The 21,255-nt window shown below is 35.5% G+C and overlaps 1 protein-coding gene across 2 annotated transcripts in view; it reads left to right on the forward strand.

Moving 5' to 3' along the window:
* The first annotated feature begins 1,665 nt into the window (after positions 1–1,665).
* Positions 1,666–21,255, forward strand: part of LOC143253301 (transcription factor EC-like) — a 95,433-nt gene continuing 75,843 nt past the window's right edge. The window contains exon 1 of one of the 2 annotated variants that reach the window (XM_076506959.1): positions 1,666–2,183. In XM_076506959.1, coding sequence (XP_076363074.1) covers positions 1,864–2,183 — 320 coding nt within the window. In that variant the 5' untranslated portion in view covers positions 1,666–1,863. The remainder of the gene's footprint in view (positions 2,184–21,255) is intronic. The other variant, XM_076506960.1, reaches the window with a different exon arrangement.

The raw sequence follows: 21,255 nt of genomic DNA on the forward strand, positions 1-21,255 counted from the left end.
TTTCTTATCGCCCATAATTAACAATATAACCTGTTTGCAATCATAATGATAACACAGAAACTTCAGTTTCCGATGAATTAGATATTAAAGGTTTTGTGTCTGTTGCGTTACCCTGGGGTTCGTGAAATGTCTTAACTTCAGTATTACAACAAACATAAGATTTAGTCTCATATTGATTTCCTTTCCTTTCACGCAATCTTCTAAAGTTATTACAAGCTGTGCACTGCTTCATTGGTGTAGATTTGACATTTATAAACATCAATATAAATAGAGGGAGGGGGCTTTCACAAATAGTGAAATTTGTGGGGGAGGGAAGACAGTCAAACGAAAAAGTCTATAATGTGATTACACCTATCAATTAAACTGCAACAAGTAATTATTGGCAATAATAAGCCCTCCTAACTTTTTTTTCTCTCCACTCTTCACGATTGAAAGCGTGGTAAGGCTTTTACAAATAAAAATAAATTTCAAGAGGCCTAACATTTTTGACAATAGATCGATATTTATTCCACTAGATATCGGTTCTTGTTTCTTTGGGTCTTGTATTATGAGTAAGTACGAGTATCACAGAGTTAGTAAGTTTGTGTGAAATATTACACGATATAGAAATTCAAGAACAGATAAGCCACACGTTTATCTTATTATTATTTACAAAGTGCACATTTCACCTGTTCCAATTCTTCACTTTCTTCATTGTCTTTCTGTTTCGAAAGTTTAAAATTCTTTTATTAGGTTTTTTGAGGGCCTGGCATGGCCAAGCGTGTAAGGCGTGCGACTTGTAATCCGAGGGTCGCGGGTTCGCGCCCGCGTCGCGCTAAACATGCTCGCCCTCCCAGCCATGGGGGTGTATAATGTGACGGCGGTCAATCCCACTATTCGTTGGTAAAAGAGTAGTCCAAGAGTTGGCGGTGGGTGGTGATGACTAGCTGCCTTCCCTCTAATCTTACACTGCTAAATTAGGGACGGCTAGCACAGATAGCCCTCGAGTAGCTTTGTGCGAAATTCCAAAACAAGCAGGTTTTTTGAGGAAAGGGTGTTAAAGTGCAAACTTTTATGTTTTAGTATCAGTTCAACTTTCGTATATTTTTATGAACTACAATAATAGTTTTACATCACCTCTTTTTGCCTTAACTTCCTTTTTTTTGCAATCTAAACTGGGAGATAAACTTTCCTTTATTATCAGTTGAGATTAGTAATTTTTAAATTTAAACAAAACACCGATCTGAACCCGCTGTAGGTACAATAGCATGTTTATTATTTACTGTTCCTCCTTATCTTTCCCAGAAATAATCTCTGTGAGCTTTGAGCGATACCATTGTAGTTTAATATTCACATGTTATCAGTCCTAGCTATTGTCGTAAGGCAAACAATGCTAAGAACATTCTGTTACTGATTTACACTGGCAGCTTAACTAAACCAGCCAACCTTTCCTAGGAAAGACGAGGTAAAAGGATATATGATACGAAGTGACCTTTGATAAACGCCGGCGTCGAGATTACTTTGCCTCCTGCTTCAACCAAGGTCCGCGTCTTCCACCCCCATCGGCCACTGATCGTCTGCCATTCCAGGCACCAAACATACATCAGTGTAGGGTCAATGCCGGGTTGAACTATACGGTTTCTTCTCTGGTCGTTAGCTGATATTTGTGGGTTGGCGGTTAAAGTCTGTAGTGAAGGTTGTGGGTTAAACAGCATTACTCGGCTGTTAAGCCCGGCCGTTTGGTTAGATTGGGGGTTGCAGCTACTTCGATGGATATTATCACAGACTGTAATACTTTAATATTGAAAGTACTTGATATTACTGGCAAGCATCTAAGCATTTGAAGTATATCTAGTATATTCATTTCTTTGTGTGTATGTTAATATGCCAGCTCGAACATCCTTGACTACTGTATCCGTCATAAAAAAGATTTTAGTTTCTACTCGCTCAGGTCCTGATCGGCATTCTTCAAATCAAACTTTAGTGAGGCGCTTACTATCAACTACCCCAGCTCTTGCGGCTGCCACGGGCGGAGGCGTGTCTACAGCGTATTCCTCTCAACTAGATGATTCTTCACATGCTACCTTGGGCCAAAATGATACCCATTTCCATGACGATAACAACGGTATAGAAAAACAAAATGAGAGTAAAAGCGAGGAAGAAGATTCGGGTTGTGTTTCTGAAGAAGAAGACACGCCTACAAAGTAAGTTTCAGTGCTTCTAAACTACCCATTATTAAGATTCTTACTGGCCCGACAAAAATGATGTTAGTATATCCTAAGCTTGCATTTCACAGCTAACTGAAATGAGTAAATTTAGCGAAATTAAGTTTCACCACTAAAGAGGAAGAAATTCCTTTAAAAGCCAATCAGAACTGAGATCATTATATGAAATAAATTCGTGGCGTACTTCTATAATGATTATTCGTAAACATAGGTTACATTAACACCTAATACATTGGAAAGCCAATGTGTTTTGGTAACAGCACGTTCTAACAATGGCTTTTAATGTCATGTTGGTTAATAATAAAAGTGTAACCTAATATTGTTGTTAATGTATGTACTTGAAGTATAAACTGAAATCTATAACCAAAAAAACTGGTAAAATATTTGTTAATTTCTTAATTTAGAATCTCCTTTAATTAAATAGGTTTTTTTTTATTTAAAACGTAGGTGATATTACAGAAAATAACTTTAATTCATAGACGATTGAAGTTTGAAAACTTAATCGATATTTTCAGTTTCATGAAAAATTTCATGCACATGGTTCAAGGCAAGGTGATCCCATACTACACCATTACTTAAGGCTTATTATACCAACACTGACTACACTTGTAATGTTTCGCGGCCCCCTTGCACCCCGTGACTAAAATCGTAGTGGGCAGAGAGTAATCGAACTATTCTGTCTGTATTAAAACATTTTGGCTTTTATGACACCTGACGTTTCTTGAAATCAAATGTGACGTGACACATGGGCTTTTACATAGGTTAGATTATAAGTATCAGACAGCACATAAAATTTGCTCTCGGTTCTCGTTGTACACTATATTACTAATTTACATTGACAACACTATCTATTTATATGCCTTATGCAAAACGAAATATTGAAGTTAGTAAACAATTTATAGTATTTCTAGAAAAAGTAAAACTTGTGTTTATAAAACCTAGCTAGTTAGTCTATACTTACACGTATAATTCGAGACACCAGTGAGCTATCGTCCAGTACCTCTGTATGTTAAATATAAGTAACATGCTCCATTCAGTACAATCAGGGTTCTGAATTTACACACAATTTATTTATTGCTAAAATCAGCCCATTTCTTCCTACACTTACCCCAATCATGTAACATGTAGATACATGATATAAAAGTGAAAAAAACGAAGAGTTAAATTTTGCACTATAAGTTACTTAGACATACTCTAATAAATCTTAATTTATAGAAAAAATATGACACTGTTAACATTCTATTAGGTTGAGGAATAATTCGTGAGCGTTTTTAAATAATTTCATTCAAGCATTACATGCAAGACTATACAATACTTCAATGCATGAACACATTACACCCAAAACATTTATTATGATACTTTATTTCATGTAATACCTAGGTATATAGTATGCATTGTTTTAAACGAAATTGCAAGAAATTAAATGCGAAAAGCAGATGATGTCGAAAATGCTCGATTTTGTCCACTTGACATTCCATTTAATGAGCTGAAAATGAAAGCAAAAATTAAAGACATATGAAAATCAAACACACCATCTATTAGAGCAAAAAATTATCTACCAAATGACATGAAATATTTTGCGAAAGCGTTTTATTTATGAATATATTTTTTTTAACTTGAAGAAACGCTCACGAATTATTCCTCAGCCCAATAATTCACTTTGAGAAAAAAAAAGTTTCCAATTTAAAACTGCACTATTACGCATTGGGTCTTTTTAACAGGATTCTTATGAGAATGAAAAACTATTCAAGCACTGAATAATAAAAATTTGAACTGAAGTGTATAAGGAAAGTGTAAGAAATTCTGCTATAATAAATGTAATTGTTTGTTTTTACAGTGGGAAATTTTTCTTCTTTCGTGCAAGAGAAAGGGGAATGTCTTTCAAATTAAGCTCTTCGTTTCTGAGCCAACGATTCAGTTTTCGGATTAGCATAAAATGTGCTTTCTTACACTTGTAAAAAAAAGTCACGGCCATGAAGCATTTATTTCCGTCATCTGATTGCAATAGCAGTAATCCAGGTTTTAACTCGGTGACACAGGTGGTAGGATACGTGAGTGTGGGTATTTTCTTATAGCAAAGTCACATCTGACTATCTGCTGAGTCCGCTTAAAGGAAATGAACCTTTGATTTTAGCGTTGTAAATACGTAGACTTACCGCTGTCCCAGCGGGGGACAATAGAATGTAACATTGTTCTACTGTTTAACTTTGTATTTTTGAAAATTCAGACAATTTTCAAAATAACTGATATTTGTAACAACTATTTCTTTATAATAGAAACCGGTTTCAAATAAACATACTTTTCTCCCATCAAGAACACGATTTTCACTAGGACTAAGTGAGGGTTTGTTTATATCCTTATTGATGCAATTTTTTAAATAAAGTACTGAAAGATTGGAGTTGTCAAAACTTCTTTTATAATGAATAACGCTACTTTTAATGTATAAATACATTGCAATTTGTCAGTAAAGTGTATGAATATTTTGAGGTTATACATTGAATCATTTTGATGTAATACGTTTCGTAAAACTATAGAACACAATCCGAACATTTTTTCCTATGCAGTACTTCCCCCCAAAAAAAAGAATACATTTAAAAAAATGTTCGATTTCTTAAATTATCTTCAATACGGTATAAATACTATTAGTACCATTACTAGCAGAACAGTCGCCCATAGGGCGGCGTTTCTGTTAGCATTTAGTAGTAATGTCTGTGTGTGTTTGAAGTTAAACTCAAAGCAACACAATGGGCTATCTATGCTCTGTCCATCACGGGTATCGAAACCCCGATTCTAGCGTTGTAAGTCCGCAGACACATCGATTTTCCACTGGGGGTATAATAAAAATGAAAGCATTCTATGAGTTCATCTAAATTCATTGTGTCTGCAAATGCACATCTGAGAAATCAGATTATCTCATTCTAGGCTAATTCTTTTACTATTGTCCCCCGCTTGTACAGTGGTAAGTCTACGGATATACAACTCTAAAATGAGGGGTTTGTTTCCTTTTTGGTAAACACAGCAGATAGCTCGATGTGGCTTGCTGTAAGAAAACGTACATACACGCACCCTTTTGTGTTCCCGCCACTCGTCGACAAGATTGACAAGTGGCATGTAGTGCACTAAGATTTATTCATGTCTACCACTAGCGTGTCATGTTACGTATAGATATTTATAATAGTAAGACTAACTGAGCTGTAGCTTTCCTTGGCTGAATCTTTTTAACTGACGCCCAGCATGGCTAGGTGGTTAGGGCGCTCGACTCGTAATCTGAGGGTCGTGGGTTCAAATCCCCGTCACACCAAACATTCTCGCCATTTCAGCCGTTGGGGCGTTATAATGTAACGGTCAATCCTAAGAGTAGCCCAAGAGTTGGCGGTAGGTGATGATGACTAGCTGCCTTTCCTCTAGTATTACACTGCCAAATTAGGACGGCTAGCCCTCGTGTAGCTTTGCGCGAAATTCAAAAACAAACAAACCTTACAACTGAACTCTGCTCCTCAGTTTAGCTAATTTCTGTTTCCTAACTTATTGATAATCGATGCCATATTAACCATGTAATGGGCTCTGGACCCCAACCCCATAATGTCACTTTAGAGTTATGACCTTTATCAACAATCAAATCCACAAAAATACTCACTTATGTGAAAATTAATAATAAAGTTCAAGTTTTTCCCAAAAATATATCCCATTAGGGCCCTTGTACACCCGAATAAGTGGCTTAATTAAAATTTAACTAAAAATGATAAAAGTAAGTTATAAAGTGATATAATCGTTTACATTTCAAAAAAATTCCATTTAATTTCAATACAAAAATGAAAAAAATATCTTTTCAATATCTACAGATTTTTTCTGAACCCTTTTAGAATGTAAACCATGAACCCAATGGATAACGTGACTATATCGATATTGAAACTGCCTTCTAACCTTCTGCCTCTAGTGAAAATAACGTGTATTTTTTCGAACTTGAATTATTTGAGATCAGCATTTTCTTGCTTGTAGTTATATTCAGTGTTTTTATGCCATGAAATTATTTATCACGTTACACTATGTAACACACATTTTGTTCATGGATGGTATGTGTTATTTCTTAATTGCTTATGTTGTAAAAGTACAGAAAATGGCCATTATTCCCTTCAAACTTTGTTTTTGTAACCTGGATAATGAAATGTAGAAATTAACCTACTTTCTATGTAAAAACGGGCATATTTGCACATTTTCAGTTGCATAAGGTCTGAATAAAACGGCATATGAATGAAGATTTACATGTATTTATACTAAAGTTATATAAAAATGTTTAGAAGTGAATAGTTTTTAGAGATTTGCTGCTCTCTTCTGAGGATGGTTGCTTTCTCTCTGGCGGAGTGGATACAGGGAGCTCAGGGCAGTGTAGCACTGGGGCGATGGATGATGGAAAGTCCGGATACATGATAGCAGATGCATTCTTGCCAGCCCGTCGTTTAGAAGAGTCCACCATGCAGAAGTAACAATTGCTTGAGTGGTCAGTGGGTTCACGCCAACTTCTTAAAATAACGAACTTCGTGGCTCTCTTTTCCCCTCTGCAAAAGAGCAAAATAAAATTGTTATTATGAAGAATAAATTTATTTCATCCACAACTGATGTGTAAGAGGTTCATGCAAAATATTTGGATATTTTTCTATATATTGGAAATCAAAAATATATTCAAATTTTAGATCTTTTAAAATTTAATGTTACTACTCAACCAAGCAAAAATTGGCAGTTTTACCTTCTAGAGTTTCTTGCAGTGCTCGCAGGTAAAATGAGATGCCTAGGGTTTGTCTTGATTCCCTACAGGCATGCCGAAATATGCTTCACGCATTTTGGCAGATGCTGTCACAGAGTACGTTTCCGCTCTTGTCTTGATAAATTGGCAACATACATAGCAGAATGCGTCTGGAGAATGCTTGCAGCTTTTTGATGCCATCTCTGATAAAATCAGATAGGTCTACGTATTCACTTAGGCAGCTAGAACTAAACTGAAATGGTAAGTGGAGACCCCTTGTGTGTGTGTGTGTGTGTGTATATTACTATACAGCATTCCAGAAAGTTCTTGAAAATTCTTGTTAGTTCGAGAAAATTCTCTATCAACTACTTAGCACTGAATTTACCAGGAATGATCTGGAAAATAGGTAAATCTGAAAATTTCATTACCCAGGTCACAAAAGCAACGTTTGAAAGCAAAAATAGGTCTTTTCCATTTACTGTAGGCACAAGCAATTGGGAAATAACACTTTCTACTCAGGAACAAGTAAAAGTAAAAATTTTGTTACATAGTGTTATCTTTTAAAATGGCTGTTTTCTTCAAACTGTTTATCGTATTTCTTTAGGGGACCATCAGGTTCTTAGCTTTTATGTGTTTATATAACTGTTATGCTCTTTATATAGAAAGTTAAGTACGTTGCAGGAGCTCAGCTAGGAATTATCCACTGTTGTTTCTAAAAAAAAAAAAAAAAAAAAAAAAAAAAAGCGACTACCTTCTAGTGAAACATCTAGTAAAACATTTTCTAGCAACATGTGGTTTCTCCAGCCAAATTTCAAACTCTAATGCTCCGAAATACATTTCCAGCCTTTTAAGGAGGAATGAGAAAAACGTTATATCAAACATCTAAACTCTAGTAATTTAAATGATTTGTACATTTGAGTGTAGATAAAATTTGTTTTGCCAAAGTAATTAAACTGTGGGTGTCCAATTTGTTAGTTAAGACTTGTTACTTTATGTATTGTGTTGCTTGGTTAGAGACAGGTCTCCCACTCTTAAATAAGTAAAACTAAAAAATCATCATGAAAGTTAACGCACTTGACAGTGGTAACTGCAAAAATGAGACAATTACACTTCTTAATTGTAAGATAACAGTTCTCTATCTTTGACTTTTCATCAAGGTTAGCTATTACAGACAAATTAGACAACTTCTTACGTTACCAAAATTATGACATAATTGCAGGGTATATCTTAATATATCGTGAAGAATATTAGACTTTTAAGTCGCTTGTCATGAGTTTGGCATCCTTGCAATTCAAATCTACAGAACTAAAATAACCAAGACTAAAAACAAAAATAGTAGATATACAATGATTTAAAAATAAATTGTTTCATCTGGAACAAACGAAACTGCATTACATGTATCGCATTTTTCATTACAACAAGTGTATTTCAATACCACAAAGCTACACCAAGAATAAATACAGTAGTATCTTTTTCGTCATCAGACCATAAAAATGGCCTCGTATAACTGACGCTTAACGTTGCAACGTGTACTGTCGTGATGTCAGTGAAACGTGTTCAAGCCACGAATCACGAGAAGAATTATACACCCTGTAGGCTACAACATAGTATTATATAGGAACTTCAAAAGCAAGTAATAATTTTTAAAATATTATTCGTAATTTTGGTTTCGTTTATTCATGAAATAGGGACCTCGCGGGAGTAAATCTTGTTTCTTTTAAATATATACTTCCAATAATCGGACTCCCTACCTTACAACTACGGGACAGAACATGTAGTTATTTCAAAATTTTAAAACCTACTTTCAAAATTACAGGTTAATTATATTAAGGAGTATTTTTAATGTGTTAAAGTACTTGAAACTAGAAAATAGTTGCAATATATCACTGTTTCTCGCTAATATGACACAATATATAGCAAATTATTTTTAAAGTTTGTTTCCAGTTAATAAATTGATCATTTGTGATACAAAATTCAAGTATGTAAAATAAACAACTCGCCCTTTTTTTTCTTTTTTTTTTTCGTTTTTCGAAACGCTATCCGTGATGTAAAAATATGGCCTTTATCACAAGATATTTTCATACCGCTACAATGTTTGGCTCCCTGTAGACCATTTAAATTGCCAAATCCTTCGAGTTTGCGCCCTTTGCCAATCCATGTCTTACTACCGACGGTACAGTCCTAGATATTTTTCTAACCACGAAATAATTTAGATATACACTGCTGGACAAAATCTTAAGGCCAATGAACATAAAGAAAAAATATGCATTTGCATTGTTGGACTTAACCGCTTATTTGCATAGAGCTTTGAAAGATGAAAATAAGAAAAGGGAAAATAAAAATAAAAAACGTTTTTAGCATTTAATAGAAAAAATGTGAACACTGTAAAATTAGCCGAAATACTAGCTGGTCAAAAGTTTAAGACCATACTGAAACGAAGCGTTAATCGGTAAACACGTAAAGAAATTTAGTCATTTGTGTTCGAGCGTTAGCGTTATCAACATCTCCCACTGACATCTCCTGTGTTATATTGGGTAAAAACATGGCAAAGGTTAAAAAGTTGACAGAGTTTGAACGTGGCAGATTTGTCGAGCTGCAAAAGCAAGGGCTCTCAACGTGCCATCGCTGGTGAAATTGGGCGTAGTAAAACTGCTGTTGTAAATTTCTTAAAAGACCCTGAGGGATACGGAACGAGAATTGCAAGTGGTCGACCCAAGAAAATTTCGCCGGCGTTGAGCAGGAGAATTCCACGGATTGTCTGGCAAGACACCAGCCAGTCGTCGAACCAGATTAAGGCCCTTACGGACGCAAAATGCAGCTCAAGAACAATAAGACGGCATCTACGAGAGAAAAGCTTTAAAAACCGTAAAGGCCACGCCTCCTTTCACACCACGAAACAGCACGGTTAAACTTCGCTAAGAAGCACCAAACATGGGACGTAGAAAAGTGGACACAGGTTTTGTTTTCTGATGAGAAAAATTGAACCTGGATGGTCCAGATGGCTTCCAACGTTACTGGCACGATAAGGATTTCCCACTGGAGACATTTTCTACACGACAAAGTGGAGGAGGTTCCATCATGATCTGGGGTGCTTTCTCCTTCCATGGAACAATGAAGCTTCAGGTTATACAGGGGCGTCAAACAGCAGCTGGCTACATTGGCATGTTGGAGAGAGCATCCTTATTGACTGTGTGGAAATGACTCTATCTTTCAGCAGGACAACACTGCAATCCACAATGACCGCAGAATAAAGGACTATTTTCATGGCAAATAAGGTCATTTTTGGTCCATCCAGCGTGTTCGCCCGAAATGAACCCCATTGAAAATGTTTTGTTTGTTGTTTTTTTTGTGTTTTTTTTTTTTTGGGGGGGGTGGATGGCAAGGGAATTCTATAGAAATGGACGTCAATTCCAAACAGTGCATGATATTCGTGAAGCCATCTTCACCACTTGGGATAACATTCCAGTCAGTCTTCTGCAAACGCTTATATCGATCATGCCAAAGCGAATGTTTGCAGTTATTCGCAGTGACGGCTATGCAACTCGCTACTGAGACCACTTGTTGAGCATTTTCTACCCTGTTTAGGACTTCTTTTTGGTATGGTTTTAAACTTTCGACCAGTTAGTATTTAGGCTAATTTCACAGTGTTCACATTTTTCCTACTAAATGCTAATTTCCCCCCCCCCTTTCTTATTTTCATCTTTCGAAGTTATACTCAAATAAATGGTTAAGTCTAACAACGCAAAATTCATATTTTTTCTTTATGTTCATTAGCCTTAAGATTTTGGCCAGCAGTATACTAAATTCTGTGCCAGTTGTTAGATTGGGGTGATCACAAGCTAGGTGTTTATGTGCATTAACACGATGAGGGGTGTGTGTTTGTGACTTTTCCTATAGCAAAGTCATATCGGGTTATCTGTTGTGTCTGCCGAAGGAAATCAAACCTCTGAATTTAGTTTCGATTAACCGCTGTAGCACCGGATGATACGAATGAAGAATAGAGAAAGCGCTTTTTAAAAAAACAAGTCAAAGTAGTTCTGTAAGAAAAGACCTATAATTATACTGGAATGTCGTTTCCCTTGAACATTAAGGACTCTAAAGTTTATATTCAACAACAACATGTACTATAAAACGTTTATTGTTCATACCGCTTGGGTGACGACTGACCACACTATTACAGGTTATCATACACATATAGCAGTTAAAGCAAGTAATGATATATTCATTCACTAATTAAAAAATTGAAACAACCTTATTTTTCATTTCAAAATCAACATCATCGTGGAATATGAATACGTTTAACATATTATTTTTGAAGAAGTTTAAACATAAAATAATACGATCAGCTCAGCGTGTGTTTTGGCCTCTTCCAACGCTACTTTAATATTCTCGATAATTCAAGGAAATTACTTCTCTCCGTTTTCTTTGATTAAATGCAGTAAAAATGTACTTCCACCCTAATGTCTGTTTGTGTGAACAAAATATGGAAGTACACGTCTCCGAAATTCAGAACCATATTAAAGAAATGAGCAAATTTTGTTTAATTACTCTTGCTTCTAATGCTTAGCTAGTACGATATAGCATTAATGTTGCTTTCAATTATTTAATTTTATTCTTTTTAACCTTAATTGTTTATAGCGATTGTTTTGCACTGTTATTTTAACATATAAATTTAATAACAAGCTGAATCTCACGGGCTGGACAAACTTTGGAAGGTATTATTGGGTCTACAACCGAAACTATCGTTAACAGCGAGTGCACCCAATTGAGGAATTGCATTGTAATCATTATAAATAAAATCTTTAATTAGTTATACTCATTTTCCATCTGATTTTTAGTTTCGCTCTAAGCAGGTGACTAGCTTTGATTCGAAATAAGTATTATTTAGAATTTTATATTTTGGGTTTTTTATGTGCTGGTAATATTCAATTTATGATCTTTTATATCTGTTCTCAACTCGATACATTCAAAAGTGACTGAAAAGTCACACTATCATCAAGAGACAAGTGCACGTTCTCCCACGATACAGTGAACTAAGTATTATTGTCCAGTCTCGATTCTGTAGCTACCACGATCAAAATTCGTATGTTAGGCTACGTAATTTGAATCGGATATAATAAGCAGACGATTAGCCTCCAGTATGAGTGAAATAATAACAATAATCTTTCAATTAGTTCACTTTTCAAGTATCGTAATTAAAGTTTTAGTTGTTTTTGATTTACAGCACAAAAATTACTTTATTCAAGCACAGGACTTGTTTACTGAAGACCATAAAATATATTTTTAACTATCGTCAAAGTTCTTATTGTAGGTTTGACATGGATAAAGACAACCTCAAATTTAAATGCTTTTAAGCTATTCTGTTACTTAAAGCACCTCCCCTGTGGCTTAGCGGCAAGTCTTCAAGCTTACGACGCTAAAAGTTGGGTTTCGATGCCTGTACTGACCAGAGCACAGATAACCCATTGTGTAACATTGCGCTTGACAACAACTATACCATAAAATAACACCCGTAGGGCATATAAGTGTTTCTGGTGTAGAACATGTGAAGTAGTAAATATTTTTGGGTACTACTGCATCGTGAGATTTTATAAAGATATTTACATTATAGCATTTAGTCTATATAGATACTTTCAATACCAACACCGTTTCAGTGATTCACCTAAAACCCACTTTCTTACTAATTGGTCAACATATATCCACATTTTTGTTCAGCAAATAATAATTTAACAAGTCAAGTGTTAGAAAAGAGTACTTTAAATTTAGATTATAATTGCTCTAGTTTTGGTTGTTGGAATTTATTTCATTCCGATCATATTTGCCCCAAACGTTATATAATGGTATTTTGCACTTTAATAGTTTTAAAGCGTTAGTTATAAGAACTGGCACCCATTACAAATAAAAGAGAGTTAAAACTGTGTTGATGATGGTATTTATGTAACTCGCGTACCTATTTTTGGTATTTTAAAAGTGTACGTTTGTCTTCTTTTTGTCTCCCAGAGGCACACCGGTATGTCTACACATTTGTAACACTAGAAACCGGGTTTTGATACCCATGGTGGGTAGAGCACAGATACAAAGCCCTTTGTGTAGCTTTGTACTCAACTACAAACAAACATCTTTTTATTTTTTATTCCTAATTGAAATTAATCTTATACATTTACTATTTATTGGTAAATCACACACCTTTAGTTGTTCCTACAATCCTGATTAGAAATATTAAAATGAATATTTTAGTTCGCCCTCGATACTGAAACTGGTTGCCTTTATACAGTTTGTTTGCTTGTTTGTTGTTTTGGGAAACGCACTGACGTACTGGTATCTGTTAATAAATAGGTAACGAAAATAAATAAGACATTAGGCAAACATCGCTTCTTTTAACACAATCGAATGGTTTTATTTTTATTTACATAATTCGCATCACATAAAATAATGTTTAGATACAACAAGAAACCTATTGGTCTATCTCGGCTGCCTCTTCCTCAAAACTAAACTTAAACTGTTAAATTAATGGAATGAAAATCTTAAAGCCAGCCCTTATCATTTACATATCTATCAAGTTTTCTTTTAAGCTTAGTTAAAATTTAATGCCCCCACAACTTCCACAGGCAACCCATTCCAGAAGCCAACACACCATTAGAAAAATAACTGTCTTAGCTAAAGATGACTCTTACCCTTTCAAAATCTATATTTTGTGTCAACACTATTAATTCCCTTTACAGTCTTAAACACCTCAGTCGGATCTCTCTAACTCTTTCAAGAGAAAACAGTTTGAGAGATTTCAACCTCTCATTGTATAAGAACACATTATCACAGACACTATTATAGTAATCCAACACTGGGCCGTTTCCAATAATCCAATGTCCTTTCTAAGGTAAAGAGCCCAAGACTGAACATAGTACTCCAAATGTAACCTAATTAGTGATTTGTGCAATGAAATTACAACCTCTTTAGACTTGAACTCTGTATTTCTCTTTCTGTGTGTGTGTGTGTGTGTGTGTATAGATAGATAGATAAAACCTAAAATCCTATTTGCCCTACCACTAGCAATGCCTTGAGAGACTGATCAATGATAACATCAAGATCCATTTCTTTTATGACACTGTTAACGTTATTCTTATCCAAATTATACTTATGATTCAAATTAGGATAATCAATGTGCATTATCTTGCATTTATTATTACTAAAATCCGTCTGTAATTTATTTGCACAACTCATTAAATGATCAACTCGTGAAGCAACAGCATTCTATTCACGGCTAGTACCACCAAAGGCATTAATATTATCAACAATTTAAGTAATTTCTTGCCCATTCATTCATCTATATCAGTGATGTAAATCAGAAAGAGCAAAGGTTCTGAGATGAAATTAAACCAGTTTGACTAAACACCGTTTATAACAACCCTCTACTTTCTTCCATCCAGCCACTCTTCTATCAATTTTGCTGTCTTAGCCTCATCTGTATGAGCAGTAGTATTTTCAAAGAATGTCAAAAGATTTGCAAGGCAATATTTCTCCTTACTGTAATCACGTTAAATATCCATTAAAATTCTAAACTTTCTAAAATGACTTTGCAAACCATCCTTTATTACTTTCGAAAACGTCTTGGAGAGTTGACTATCGAATAAAATTCCAGACTTTACTAAATGACTTTGCAAAGTATACTTTATCATTTTTCATTTTTTTTTCCTCGACTGATGTAAGATTAATAGCTCTATAATTAGTGAGACAACTTTTGTCACCTCTCTTAAAAAGAGGGGTTACACTAATTAACATCCAATCCTTTGGCACATGCCCACTATTCAAAGACTTACAAAAAATAATAAGTGGTTCCTATATTTAATACTTAATCTTCTTTAAAATCCTTGGGGAAATGTTATCTGATCCTGGAGTCTTATCTCCCTGTAAACTTCCCAGTGTTTTTTTAATAATCTCAGAATTAACATCAATTGTGTCACCATTAAGTATACTATTAAAGAAATTAAATAATTTCTATTGCTATTTCATTGCTTTTCTTTGTTTTCATTTGTTACGTGATTAATTTGTAAACATCATAAGAGGGACTTTTTTGAGTTGGGATGGTCATGGGATAGAATGGAGCAACATCTAAAAACTGTTGTATTAAATATAGAAGAGTTTCGGAACCTTTCTTTCACAGAACAAAGAAAAAAGAACCCTGCCTTTATGAACTTACAAGATTAAACTGTGTTCGTAAAACATTTCTTTAATGCTGAAAGTGAACATTATTTGTTTGTTTTTTGAATTTCGCGCAAAGCCACACAAGGGCTATCTGCGCTAGCCATCCTTAATTTAGCAGTGTAAGACTACAGGGAAAACTAGTCAACACCACTCACCACCAACTTTTAGGCTAGTTTTTTATCTACGAATAATAGGATTGACCTTGACATTGTAACGTCTCTAGGACTGAAAGAGCGAGTATATTTAGTGTGGCAGGAATTTGAGCCCGTGATCCTCAGACTGCGAGTCGAGTGCTCTAACCACCCATACCAGCTCACACTAGGCCAGTCAGCTGGGATACGAAAGGCATAGTAGAAATCTAGACGCTTAATACATTATCAGTTTCCATTAGCGATTGTTAATGTCTGAACTAGATTTAATGAATGAATTGCAATTATTGTACATTTTATTTAAATCATTTACAAACTGAATTCTTCTGATGAATGTTAATGGCACAATATTCTTCTATATATTTGAATTTTAAGCCTATAATTTATACTTTTATTATTTAAACTCTTTTTGTCATTTAGAAAAACTGGCAATTTAGCAAGTTTGCTTTTTTCGGAACTGGTCAAGAAGTCACAAGAAGTAAATTACTTTAGCAATTTTAAGAACTTGTAAGTGAAAGCAAAACAGAAAATGTTGTGTGTGTGTGAACGAGGTTTTTCGCCAACTTTTTCATTTCCTGAGATAAACGACTTAGTGCTATTTTACTTTAATTTTAATTCGATATAGCTGTTTAAATACTGCTCGTTACCAAGCAAGATGTTATTACTTGCCACTTGACCTCAAAATTTAAGCAGCTGATAAGTAGCTGTCGTTCAAGTTCTGATATACATGATATTCACGATAAACGAGATGACGTTGAAAGAATCTTAAACAACCTTCCCTATTCTCGGTGTCTAAGGTGAAGAGGGTAAAGTTCAAATTTTTGTATTTCGTATTCCCAAAGTGTTGCTGAATGATGAAATAATATTTATGGCTCTGGTAATTTTATAACTTAAACACCATTTATGCATACAAGTGACTGGAACAATTGTTACTGGGAAATGTCATCAAGTCTATTATCATCGTAATCTTGGTATGGCCTGGTTGTTAGAGCGCTCTACTCGTAACATGTGGATTCGAATCCCGTTACCGAATATGCTCGCCCATTGAGTGATGGGGGCGTTGTAATGTGATGAAGGTTGATCCCGCTATTCGTTGGTAAAGTAGTATACAAGAGATGGCTATGGATGATGTTGACCAACTGCATTCCTTCTAGTCTACTACTACTAAATATAGGAAGACTAGCTCAGATAGCCTTCAAGTAGCTCTGAGAGAAACTCAAAACAGACTAAACCAAATAAGTCATCCTACGTTGTGAATTACATATAAATATAATCTGACTCGTTATTCCTTTTAGATGTCCACTCGCTACTCTCGGCTTTATTGCTACTACGATGAAAATTCATTTTAGCCTAAATAAATTGAATTTACATAGTGTCCGAACGATTAGTGTAGGCCCTACATGGACAAGTGGTTAAGGCGCTCGACTCGTAATCTGAGAGTCGCAGATTACACCAAACATGCTCGCCCTTTCAGCCGTGGGAGCGTTATATAGTGACTGTCAATTCCACTATTTGTTGGTAAAAAGTAGCCCTAGAGTTTGCAGTGGGTGGTAATGACTAGCTGCCTTCCCTCTAATCTTACACTGCTAAATGAGGGACGGATATCGCAGATAGCCGTTGAGTAGTTTTGAGCAAAATTCAAAACAAACCAAATGATTAATGTAATGAGTGAGTGAAATTATGATAATAATAGCTAATCTAATTACGTATAGGATTACAAATATAGTTCTACAATATTTCATTTATTTGCACTTGTAAAATAGAGTGGCCATAGAATATTATTTGAGTCCCGTAAATGCAGGGCTGCAAATTCCCCATCAGAGTTAATCTGTATAGTTGTGGGTAAGAGAAAGGTTCTTTCCGATTTTCAAAGGACATTGACAGTAGGTATCTGTATACGAAGAACATCGTTATCAGTTTTTTTATTTGATTGTTTTTGGTTTGTTTTTTTGTCCATTAGAGTATCCAAATTGAATACTTTCGCCACTAGGAAAAGTTGTGGTTTACAATAGGTGTCAAATAGTATTTAAAGACAATCAGCTCAAACTACTTATTTTCAAACAGTGAAGCATCCCCCGCTGGGACAGAGGTAAGTCTTCGGATTTACAACTCTAAAATCGGGGATATACCCCTCGATGAACACAGCAGATATCCTAATATGGTTTTGCTATAAGAAAAAACATGAATACACAAGCAGTGAAGCACATTTTCTATGGGGGTAAAAGTGAAAATTGTGGGTAACATTTAAAATAGTCTGATGTCCTGACGAATCACTACGTACCCTTTTCTATGCTGATAGTAAAACTAAAGCAAAGAGAAAAGACATTAGGCAACTTAGTTGTGTTCTTCCATTATCAGCTGCTTAAAGTAGTATAATGATGTAAGTAACGTTCTCGTGATAAGATTGGCACCATTTGACTTTGCTGAAATTAAAGATTACATCCACAGTGTATCTGCCAATAGTTTTATTCCCATAGTACTGATGGTTGGGAGCTATTTCTAACTTTATTTACATTTGATGCTCTTCAAATCGTTTCCTAAACTTTCAAGAAGGTTGTAATTAAGTCGCAGTCATCAAGCTACGTTAAACCTCCCTCAGTTGCAACAACAGAAACGAACATCTAAATGTCTAAACATAACATACAACGCTGCGTCTTCCATAAATTTTGAAGTCTTTTGAATATTCTCATTACACAAAGAAAACAAAGGTACATTAAACTTACACTTCTCTAATGAACATGCTCACCCTTTCAGTCGTGGGGGCGTTATAATGTGACGGTCAATCCCACTATTCGTTGGTAAGAGTAGCCCCAGAGTTAGCGATGGGTGGTGATGACTAGCTACCTTCCCTTTAGTCTTAAACTACAAAATTAGGGACGCCTAGCGCAGATAACCCTCGTGTGGCTTTGCGGGGAATTCTAAAGAAACCAAACTCTAATGAACAATAAAGTCACTTTCAGATTAACAAAGCAGTTTTTTTTCTCTATTCATTTACTGTCTCTAAACAGAGTCACCAAATCCATTTGGTGGTGTTTTTTGTTCTGTGGCTTATGGTAAAAAAGATATGACCTATTGACCTTTTATTAACTCTGTAGAGATTCTTTTTCATGTATTTTGTCGAGTGAATGCACAGATATCTCTATCCTAGTGTTCTGAAATTGATTTCAACAAGAATGCCGGGTTTTCAACAGTTTGATTTACCTCTGATAAAGTGTTTAATTAGTTGTCTGTTATTTCACTTATGTACTTCCAAAAAATAATCCATAAGTGATGTCTGTTTTATTGACTGTAGCCAGTGTTTGTAGATGCCAAGAAAAATGTGGATTATATTTAGAGTTGAGATATTTTAAAGAAAAACATTGTGTAACCCTGCGTATTTGGAAGACTTTATTTTATTGAAGTTTGATAATTATGAATACTTTAAATTGTCTAAAGATACTTTTTATTTCTGCATACAACACAAATCACAACTTTAATTAAACACAAATACAACAATAATGTTAATATACTGAACCTTTTTTTTTTTGTATAATCCACCTCGTTCATTGTAAGGTCAATCACATATATAACATCAATCAAGTTGAAAATAGTAAAACAATCGGGCCACCAATTGTAATACCACAATGAAAACAATATAGCTTAATACCAACCAATTACACAGAGACAAGTGCATGGTTCTCAAATAATATCCACTGAGAAGCATAGATTAGCAGTTCTTTCGAAATGAAGGGTATGAAAGTTATAGTAAAATTTGGTGATGAAACAAGAGTGAGAAGGGTGTGGTTATATATATATATATATATATATATATAGCCAGGCTTCTATAATAATTATATACTACTACTGGAATGAAGGTGAGAGTGACTAAGCGATAAATATTTGATATTGCTATAATAAATAAAAGTAGTGAACAATTAACACTTTGTTTGCTTAATTTTTGCATTTTATATTTGTGTGTAAGCTAGTTGGGGGAAAATTAATTCCCTGTTTTTATTGATGTTTTATGGGTTATTTTATAAAGCCTAATTTAGGTGAGAATTGTCTCCATTGTCTGCAAGGTGAAGAACAACCACCGACTGTAGATAGTCTTGATGTTTCAATATCTCCTGGGGAAAGAAAGGAAAATCTAGATCACGTTCTTCGGTGTTCGCCCACACGGGTTGATAATTAATTTTAAAATGTATGAGTTTATACCTCTACCATTCTATAGGAAAAGAGCATGAAGAGCTTTGGTTTTAGTCTTTTTCATTCCAAGAAGTAATAAATATTTCTGTGATTCAAAGTTTCGTATCTGATTCGAGTGAAGTTGTATAGGCACCCCAAATATTGGGCAAATTTATTGACAAAATTCATGGATAAAACCAAGTCATTTGGTGAAACAGTCCATTATGACCAAGATAAAATTGTTCCTTCTATTGCGCAGTGACAGAAGGCCAAACACATTAACAGCAACTCATTCACATAATACTGCTGCAGTTTTTTATCTTTTTCCTCAGCGTACAAATCACATGACTTGAAACAATCTTATACAAGTTCAGTGGATTGGGCTAATTCTGAATAGATTCATTCGTGAATTCCCTATCCACTGACAATGTGCTCAGAAAATTTTCTAATGAAACAACTGACACTTCCCGAAAACCAGTTTTAGTTTCTATTCCTAAAACAGTCCATTACAAACATCACTTAAGGATTTTCTTTCCTACGTGTTATTTTGTTGTCTAAGTAGGAAAGCCCCCTCGGTGCGAATTCCTGTGTATGGTGTGAGGATCTACCAGGGAAGGTTCTGTTCTTTCAGTTTACCTCCTCTGGGATCTAAACATCCCCCCCACGTGTTTGCCATGCGTGGCAACCCGTGAAGGGGAGGAGAGGATCCTGGTGGTCGAGAGGTTCAACGCTAACACATCACTTTGGCCTTGAATTCCTGTAGACGGGCGACCTTGGGGTGGCCCCCTAGGATCAGTCAACGGGTCCACTTGGGCTAGGGTCAACCATGTTCCAGTGTTGGACGTTCTCCACAGGTGTTTGGGTATAGTACTCACGAAACTTTGGCGTTGCTGCAGTGTCATTGTTTGACATGTAGTGCATCCCCTCATAGGGCTTCATGGTAGGTGGAGTCAGTAGGCACTGAAACATGGTAAACAACCATGTCTTGAAGGTTCTGAACAGCAATCTTCAACATCTGTAACACCTATACTTCTTTTTCTTATGCTACATTCTCTTTCAAACAAACCTTTATTAAGAAGGGACTAGAGGGACTTGCTGACTCTCCAAAGCCAATCAAAAAGCTTCACTCTGGTGATATATTGGTGGAAACATCCACATATAAACACAGCGAACTCCTCTTACATTCGAAGGTGATGGGGGATATACCCATTAAGGTTAATCTCCATGCTACTTTGAATTCGTCATGATGAGTTATTGTTGAGAGGGATTTGAAGATCATCCCCGAGTTGGAGATTCTTGCTGGTTGCTCCACCCAAAAAATTTGCAGTGAGGCATATCTCCACTCTCAAAGATGGAATTGTGATGCTGACCAATGTCCTAATTTTAACATTTACATCACTGCGTCCACCTGCCACATCAAGGCAGGTTATCTTAATTGCAAGGTATGCCTATATATTCCAAGTCCTCTCAGATGTTTCCAATGTCAGGGGTTTGGTCACTCTAAGACATCAGGTCGTGGTTCCTTGAGTGCTCGTTGTGGTGGCAAGGACGATGATGCCTTTGAATGTGAAACGGACTACCATTGCGTCAACTGCAATGGCTCTCGCCCCTCCTCCTTTCCTTCTTGTTCTAAATAGTTGGAAGAAAAAGAGGTGCAGCGTTTGGAAACGATTCGTTACATTACTTACCCTGAGGCTAGCAAGTTGCTGTCCACCACATCTTAGCGGACGTATGCTGCTGCACTTCGTTCTGCTACTACATTGGGAGTGCAGACGGATCTCTGTGTCTCCAGAAAAAT

The sequence above is a fragment of the Tachypleus tridentatus genome, chromosome 6 (genome assembly GCF_004210375.1).
Source record: "Tachypleus tridentatus isolate NWPU-2018 chromosome 6, ASM421037v1, whole genome shotgun sequence".
Lineage (NCBI taxonomy): Eukaryota > Metazoa > Arthropoda > Merostomata > Xiphosura > Limulidae > Tachypleus > Tachypleus tridentatus.